Source organism: Lemur catta, chromosome 12, assembly GCF_020740605.2.
Source record: "Lemur catta isolate mLemCat1 chromosome 12, mLemCat1.pri, whole genome shotgun sequence".
Lineage (NCBI taxonomy): Eukaryota > Metazoa > Chordata > Mammalia > Primates > Lemuridae > Lemur > Lemur catta.
The window spans coordinates 46,246,547-46,255,734 of record NC_059139.1 but is presented as its reverse complement, the minus strand read 5'-3'; the positions used below and the strand labels follow the sequence as shown (position 1 = coordinate 46,255,734).

Sequence of the window (9,188 nt, the reverse complement as noted above, 5' to 3'; positions counted from 1 at the left end):
AGGAGTTATTCAAGCATAGGCTGCCTAGTGGGACCTGGAAGCCACTAAAATATCTTCCTCACAAAGGAATCTCTGCTCTCAAACACGCTGTGTAAAGGCCCAACATTGGAGACTGGATTAAGGTATAGGATCAACAGGATCCCCAGGTTAGAATACACCACAGTCAGCCAGTAGCACCTTGCCTTGAACTTAATTTCAGACTATGTAAGAACTGGCCCTGAAGACGCAAGCCAGGGGTGGAAAGAGCCTGGCCATGAGGCTGGAAGGCTCTTCTCTGTCATCCATGCCTCCATGAGGGTTAGTGGCAACTCCCAGCCTGTTTCCTCAGCCATCACATACAGGTACCCATTGCACCATTTGTTGTAATTAGCTTAGCTGGCACATGCAAACCCACACTCACAGCAGATAACATTACACCACAGGAGAATACTGAAGGGGAGGGCTCTAGACAGCCAGAGAAAAGTGTTAAGGTCATCTTGGGCCCCCAAGGATTAGTACAGGTAAGAAGGCAAAATAAGGGTGTAAAAGCATGGGTTGGGGTTCGCATGATCACACTTTTAGGAGGAATCTCAACTCATGCTTTTTTACTGAAAATGATGTGCAAAGACTGAGTCTGAAAGTCTCAAAATTGTGAAGAAGTTAAGGTTTCAAATCCAGGAGGGAACGTCCCCCTTATGTTATGCCCAGCAGAAACCATTCCTGTCACTTCACTAGTGTGTGTGCTCTGTTAGGACAATGAGGTTCCCTTGAGGATTTCTGGGATGAAAAGATGTAGGAAAATGAACATGTCAAACAAACACTTGAGTGTCCACTGCATCCAGAATGTTACAAAGAGCTGAGTGGAGGTTCAATAATGAACAGAAAAGGAAGAAACAACCAAAATATCTTGGGAGACATCAATGCATGAACAAAATGTGATACATACATACAATAGAACATTATTCAGCCTTAAAAAGGAATGACATTCTGATACATGCTACCACATAGATGAACCTTGAAGACATTATGCTAAGAGAAATAAGCCAGACACAAGGGACAAATATTGGATGATCCCACTTATATGACATACCTAGAGCAAATTCATGAAGAGCTAAATCAAAACAGTAGTTGTCAGGGGCTGGAAGGATGGGTGGTGGGTGGGGAAATGGGAAGTTATTTTTTAATGGGTACAGAATTTCAGTTTGGGATGATGGAAAAGTTCTGGAAATGGATAGTGGTGATGGTTGCACAACAATGAGAATGTTCTTTTTTTATTTTTTATTTCAGCATATTACAAATGTTTAGGTTATGTACATTGCCTTTGCCCCACCCGAGTCAGAGCTTCAAGTGTGTCCATCCCCCAGATAGTGCATACTGCACACATTAGGTGTGAATATACCCGTCCCCTTCTCCCCCCTCCCATCTGCCCGACACCCAATGAATGTTATTACTGTATGTGCACTTAAGTGTTGATCAGTTAATACCAATTTGATGGTGAGTACATGTGGTGGTTGTTTTTCCATTCTTGTGATACTTCACTTAGTAGAATGGGCTCTAGCTCTATCCAGGATAATATAAGAGGTGCTAGATCACCATTGTTTTTTGTGGCTGAGTAGAACTCCATGGTATACATATACCACATTTTATTAATCCACTCATGTATTGACGGGCACTTGGGTTGTTTCCACATCTTTGCAATTGTGAATTGTGCTGCTATAAACATTCAAGTGCAGATGCCTTTTTAATAAAATCCCTTTTATTCTTTTGGGTAGATGCCCAGTAATGGGATTGCTGGATCAAATGGTAGTTCTACTTGTATCTGTTTAAGGTATCTCCATATTGCTTTCCACAGAGGTTGCACTAGTTTGCAGTCCCACCAGCATTGTATGAGTGTTCCTGTCTCTCCACATCCACGCCAACACTTATTGTTTTGCGACTGTTTGATAAACGCCATTCTCACTGGAGATAAGTGATATCTCATTGTGGTTTTGATTTGTATTTCCCTTGTGAATGTTCTTAATGCTTCTGAACTGTACATTTAAAATAGCAAATTCTGCTATGTATATTTTTTATCCGCCCCCCCCAAAACCAACAAAAAACGACTAACAAAGCTCAGTTTTTGGCCTCCAGATGCTTGAGTTTAAAATGAGGAGTTTAGGCAGTCACAAGGAAGGACAGTGCAGGATGAAAGAGTTGCGCCTATGACAGCGACTCCAGACATCTCTCACCTTGGGCTGGGGAGCTCAGGAAGCACTTGTCATTGGGCATAATAACTACTCATCTACCTGGCTACGTTGGAGACAGTGAGCATCCTCGAACAAGGGACTCACGTTTTATTCTTTCTCTTTACAGAGCTCAGCGACAAACACAATTCGGCATCTCCATACAGGCTTACAGAATGATTCTTGGAAGGAGAAACGGGGCCCCAGGTGTCCTCCAGGGTTGAAAACACGTTCATGATCACGTTCATGAGTAAACGCTCAGGATGTGCAAGGAGTAGTCCCGGTTCCTGCCCCACGAGCTTGCGGGTATCAGCTTTCGCCCACCGAAGGAGGCCCCTGGGCCCGTGGCGCTCGGGGTCAGGGGCGCAAGGACAAAGGGCTGAGGCATAGCTTCCCGAGGCCTCCTGGGCTCCTGATGAGCGAAATCCCCGTGACCTCTGCGCGGGGGCTCGGCCTGCTCCTGGAGCGTCCAAACCGCTCGCGGAAAAAAAAAAAAAGCCGAAACCTGCAGTCTAAGGATCTTCCTCCGCGGCCATCCAGTCCCGGCCACTCCAAGCCCAGTGGGAGGGACGCCCGGGAGCCGGCTGCTTCTGGAGTCCCGGGCGGAGCCGAGGTCCCTAGGCGTCCGGGCCAGTGCGAGGGCTGGTCGCCGCGCCGCCGCCAGGGGGCAGCTCTTCCCCACGCGGGCACAGCCTGGACCCGCGCCCCGCCACTTTCTGCGTCCACGCGAACCGGGCGCGCGGGAAGGAGGTCGCCGCGTCGCTGTCCCGGCCCGCCTTTGGGAAAGGTTTCTGTCTCTTGTACAGCCGAAGGGTGGGAGGAGGGTAGAAATTTCCCGGCCGCGGCCGAAAGCTGGGAGCAGGTTAGGGAGAGAAGCCCAGGGATGGGGGACGAGGGGGACGAAACCCCGAGGCGCAAGGTGTAAAACGCTTGCGTGTCTGCGCTCGGGGAATTTCACGAGCGCTGAGCTAAAGGCCTCAAAGCAAATGTGGAGCTTAATTAAGCAAACAAAGCAAGTGGAACGCCCAAATGCGGGGCTTCAGTAAAGCTTGCTCAAATCTTTAACATTCTCTGTATTTACAGCGGTCCCTCTGGGTTCATCTTCCGCTCTGACCTTCAGTACATCCTAACACTTTTCCTTGAGTGGCCAGAAGATAATTTGCTGCATTTTTCAAGCGTTTCCGGGGAAGAGCCCTTTAACTCTTTGAGGAGGAACCTGCCGACTACTATAACATTACAAGCGGAACACAAAGTCTATCCCCGCACCCTTCTTGGACAAAGTCTAGGGCGGTGGAAACCCTAACAGAACGACGGCTGTAACTGATCGTCTAAAGTAATTAATGGTCTGCGAACAAATTCTTCCTCTCTGTTTCATCTTCAAATACTTTGCCACACACCAACCCTCAAGTGCTGCGAAAGTCATGGTGTTTATTTAGATATCGACTGGGTACTTATAAAACTTAAACTTTCCGATGTAAAAGTGAACTCCTTGGTAAGGACTCCTGGCTACATCAACAAAGCAATGTGATGCCTGATTAATGGCGCTGATTAATGTTGGCTCAGGTTAATGCTGAGCCCATTACAATAATTAAATTGTTCAGCCATATATCAAACGAGAGTTAATGAAAAATAATTTATTTAGAACTTTGAGGGGTTCTCATAGCTCTTTCAGAGATCTGTGATAGACTTTATGGGTCATTGGTAAGTGTAACTGGTGGTAGTGGTCCTCAGCAACAAAAAACCGATTTTAAAGGAAGTCTTAGATGGAGGAAGAGTTTATTTTTGAGGCGCTGTGATTGATAACGGTAGTAATGACACCTTTCAAAATATGAAAAGTACTTGGTTGATAAAATGATATACACAAGGGCAGCTGATTACTGTTGCTGCAGAAAGCCATTTAGGTTTGATTGTCAGTTCTTGTCAAGAAGTCATTTTAATCAGAAAGTTAAACTTTTAGGGTAAGCTCTTCTCTTTGAAATACAAGCATTTTAGGAAACACAAAAATCCAGAAGGTATGGCTAAGTGTGAATTCTACAAATTATTAGGATTCTCCACTAGCCAAAATAAATTTGAGTTGCTGATAAAGAGAAGTATCTTTAAAATAGTAGTATATATTTTATTTCCACTACCTTGCCACCTGAAAAAGAAAACTGAATAGAACTTGAATCTCATACCAAAATTTTCATTTCTTTTGACCCAAAGGTATTGGAAATATTTAATAGATTTTCCAAAAACACATTTTTAAAAGTTGGTCTTAAAGTTATCTATCAATGTAGTTTCTATTATTAAGCCTGCCTGAGTAGAAATGTGTTTATGTGCCAGTAATTTAAGTATTTTGAGATTCCTGTGAAATGCTGATTGGAATGTTCCTCTTACTGAGAACTATATAGTCCCTTAGCCCATTATGAACGAACTTTTTGAGTCATCCCCAGGTTCAATTTTTTGGTGTGTATGTGAGTTGTCACTAAAATTTCCTATTTCTTCTTCGAATTCAATTATTACTTTCTTTATTCCCATGAAATTTGTCAGATCCCATGAAATTTGTCTCATTAGAGTGGCTTAGTTTAGCTGTCAAGTCTCTAGGGCATTCAATTGCAGATAAGTGACTAAAACGCCAGCCTCACAGCATTTTTATTAACAGATGGCAGAAAACAAACGTCTTTGGAGAAAAACTGAAGAGAAGGGGTTAAAGGGTCAATAAACAATTATTATCGTGCTTAAACTGGGGGGTTTCTCAGAAGATTCAATGGGGAGCCGCTCGCCCAGTCTGGAGGAGCTGGGACACCCCAAAAGACCCCAGAGCGTTCTCCAAGGACCACCTCAGAGGATGGGGTGGTCATCGCCAGGCTAGAAGGCTCCTAAAGGCTGTCCAGGGGTCAAACCGTAGCGTCACAGGAGTGCTCTGAGGTTAGGGCGGAGGGCTAATTGAGAAGGACGCTGGGAACTCTAACTCAGTCCAGACCACCGCTGGCCAGCGCGTTATTCAGGTATCAGCCCCTTTGGCTAGAAATAGTGGGGTCCTCTCTCCTTCCCACTCTTCTCAGTTGCTGCCCCCTCCTACGAGTGAATTTTCTCTCCCGAGCAGGGCTGATTTCCTAGGCTTTCTTTCCCTTCCCTCGGCAGCGCTCTGACGTGCACACCATGTGACAGGCCCCCTTCTGCTATAAGCCGAGGAAAGGTCCGCCCTCTCCTGGACTCAGCCCTGGCCTCGCCGAGCTCTGTTCCTAGACTCTCAGCCGTCCCGCATTCTCCTGGGCGCCCACCACTCTGACTCGCCCTCCGGGGTCCCGCCACCCCCTCCTCAACTGACCGGGCGAAAGACACTCGAAGAGGGAAGGTCAAGTCCTACGCCCAGGCCGGGAGCGAGCGGAGCCCCGGGAGCGCAGAAACCTCGCGGCTGCGGCGGCGGCGGCGCAGGAGTTACAAAGTCGCAGCGCGAGACTCCGCCGCAGCCCGGTAGCCCCCGCGCAGCTCAGGTAGCGGCGGCGCCCCCAGCGTGGCGCCCCCGGGCCGGGCTCGCTGCCCGGGACCCGGGCTGGGGCGCAGAGGGAGCCCGGAGCCCGGCGCCCCCATGCGCCGCCCCGCCGCCGCGGTGCCACAGCTATGACCCTGAGCACGGAGATGTCCGATGCCTCCGGCCTCGCGGAGGAGACAGACATCGACGTGGTGGGGGAGGGCGAGGACGAGGACGACGAGGAAGAGGAGGACGACGACGAGGGTGGCGGTGGCAGCTCCCGGCTGGCTGTCCCCGCGCAGCGGCGGCGGCGGCGGCGGGGCTCGTACGCCGGGGAGGACGAGCTGGAGGATCTGGAGGAGGAGGACGACGACGATGACATCCTGCTGGCCCCGCGGGCAGGGTGCTCCCCGGGGCCCCCAGGCCCAGCCCCGGCAGCGGGGGCCGGAGCCGGTGGGGGCAGCAGCGCGGGCGCAGGCGGCGGCGGCGGCGGCGGCGGGAGCGCGGGCGGAGGAGCCAAGAACCCGCTGGTGAAGCCGCCCTACTCGTACATCGCTCTCATCACCATGGCCATCCTGCAGAGCCCCAAGAAGCGGCTGACGCTGAGCGAGATCTGCGAATTCATCAGTGGCCGCTTCCCCTACTACCGGGAGAAGTTCCCCGCCTGGCAGAACAGCATCCGCCACAACCTCTCGCTCAACGACTGCTTCGTCAAGATCCCCCGCGAGCCGGGCAACCCGGGCAAGGGCAACTACTGGACGCTCGACCCCGAGTCCGCCGACATGTTCGACAACGGCAGCTTCCTGCGCCGGAGGAAGCGCTTCAAGCGGCAGCCGCTGCTCCCGCCCAACGCCGCCGCCGCCGAGTCGCTGCTGCTGCGCGGCGCGGGAGCCGCGGGGGGCGCGGGGGACCCAGCGGCGGCGGCCGCCGCGCTCTTCCCGCCCGCGCCCCCGCCGCCGCCGCATGCTTACGGCTACGGCCCCTACGGCTGCGGCTACGGCCTGCAGCTGCCGCCCTACGCGCCGCCCTCGGCCCTCTTCGCCGCCGCCGCCGCCGCTGCAGCCGCCGCCTTCCACCCGCACTCGCCCCCGCCGCCCCCGCCGCCGCACGGCGCGGCCGCCGAGCTGGCCCGGACCACCTTCGGCTACCGGCCGCACCCGCTGGGCGCCGCCCTGCCCGGCCCCCTGCAGGCCTCGGCGGCCAAGGCGGGCGGCCCCGGCGCCTCGGCGCTGGCGCGCTCGCCCTTCTCCATCGAGAGCATCATCGGAGGCAGCCTGGGCCCGGCCGCCGCCGCCGCTGCCGCCGCGCAGGCCGCCGCCGCCGCGCAGGCCTCGCCCTCTCCCTCGCCGGTGGCTGCGCCGCCCGCGCCCGGATCCGGCGGCGGAGGCTGCGCGGCGCAGGCGGCCGTGGGCCCGGCAGCCGCGCTCACCCGCTCCCTCGTGGCCGCCGCGGCTGCCGCCGCCTCCTCCGTCTCCTCGTCAGCCGCGCTGGGGACTCTGCACCAAGGGACTGCCCTGTCCAGTGTCGAGAACTTTACTGCTAGGATTTCAAATTGTTAATAACGCTATGTTAGCGCGCTTGAGAAAGAGAAGGTAGGAATCCTGGCTCCTTTTTGCATCTTGGTGGTTTGGTGTTTTGTTCGCCCCTCTCGGCGCGGCCCCTCCTGACCTCGCGCGCCCATTTTCTCCGCTTCGGATTCTCGGACGAAACTGTGTTTGGCAACAGCTCGGGCCCAGTTTTCGGCTCTGCGGGTCCCTCTATTTATGCAAAGTCGTCCTATGCTGCAGCCTCCGACCTGGGGTAGGGAGGAAGAGGGTGCTGGTGGGGGTCCGCCCTGTCTAGGCACTAGGGACTTCCTTGACTTTGACAAACTAAAAACAACAACAAACAACTAAGCCTTTCTGAGGTGTAAAGATTCTCAGATCAGGTCCAGGCGTTAAAAAATAAATACTGTTCAAAAGAAGAATAATACAGAAATAGCAAAGGTCTCAAAGAATGCCAGCGAAGCAATACTTTTTTATTTGAGGACACTTGTCTGGTGTACTTTTTCATTAAAAGGAAAGAATGATTAACATGTTTACACAAGAAAAGTCAAAATTATCATTTCTTATTTTAACCTGTGTTTTGTATCATAATAGACATGCGGAATTTTTATTTTGTACTTACTGCGTATTCTTTACAAGGAGAATTGTAAATTTTACTGGCAATTATTATTGTACTATTCTAATGTAAGGTTTTTACACTTTTTCAGAAATAAAATACTTAATTTTCAAAGAAAAGTCACCAAAATAATTGGCTTCAGTTGTCCCCTTCTTAATTTGTTTTCTGTTAAAAAAAGTTTCTACGTGGGATAAGTAGGAACCCAATATAGAATAGACCTAAATATTATTTTCAAAGAGAATGTAGCAAAAGCGTCTTGCCATGATTTTTCATTTTTTCATGTTGACTTTCTAAGTCAAAACCATTGTAGATCAGAAATTATTTTTAAATGACTACAAATAAATGAATTACTTTGGTATATATTTTCAAATCTGATTCTATTCCATTTTTAAGAGTGTTGAGGCATTTTGAAATTAAAGCCCACAGTTACCCTAAGATAATTTTATAGAAACTTTTAGTTTTATTTTAGAGCTGCCCACTTCATTTAATTTCCACTCACTGTTTATCACAGTATTAAATCTGCAAAAACTCTACAACATGATATTATATTGTAATGAAAGCAAAACAGAGGCGATTTCTAGTTTTAAAATATTAATAGAAAAAATCAAGAGATGATCATCAGTTAAGTAGCTTTAAAGTCTTTGCATATATAAAATATATCATATTTGAAAGTTCTTGTATTTAAAGTTAGTATTTTTGACATGGAAGGGATTCTAGTAATTGCATAAAGAGGGTTTTTTTTTAAATCTTAAAAGGCAAACGTTGAAATTGCAGCTTAAATGAATAAGTTGGGGTACTTAAGGGAAATCTTCAACTTTAGGATAAGTATATGCTCTAAAGAATAAAAATGGCAATATATCAGGTGTTTGTTAAACTAATTATATTTATACAATTTAGGTGATTTAGGATATTTGTTTTAAAATTTTGTCTTTTTATTAACTGCTTATTGCACACAATTCCTAGTTCTTTGAAAAAATGTGAGATACTAGTTTTGATGACTATAGAAATTATTGTGGCTCTAAGTAAAACCAAGACATGTCTAATATATAATTTAAATGCCTAATATCAATGGAGATTAAATCTGTATATTCAATTTCTCTAAAATGGACAGGTATATATCTGAGGATCTGTAGATTTAACTTGCCAAGTTAATGAAGTCTGCATTATAGGTCAATATTTTGCAGTGATATTCACTCTTGACGCCTTGTCTCTTTTTAGGTAGAAAAAAATGACTCTCGCGGGCTCAAAATGAAGTTCTATTTTTTACTATCAAATGTTTGGAACAGGTTAAACACACTCAACCCTCAAACTCACCAGTGAATATATAGATACAAATTGAAATACTGTTAGACTAAAATCGTGTATACAAAAGT

The 9,188-nt window shown here is 48.7% G+C and overlaps 1 protein-coding gene across 1 annotated transcript; it reads left to right on the top strand.

Annotated features, from left to right (window-relative positions):
- The first annotated feature begins 5,092 nt into the window (after window positions 1-5,092).
- On the top strand, window positions 5,093-7,944 carry FOXD1 (forkhead box D1). The gene has a single exon (XM_045565698.1). It carries the CDS (start codon window positions 5,805-5,807, stop codon window positions 7,212-7,214), a length of 1,410 nt encoding a protein of 469 aa, XP_045421654.1. The 5' UTR covers window positions 5,093-5,804; the 3' UTR covers window positions 7,215-7,944.
- Window positions 7,945-9,188: the final 1,244 nt, after the last annotated feature.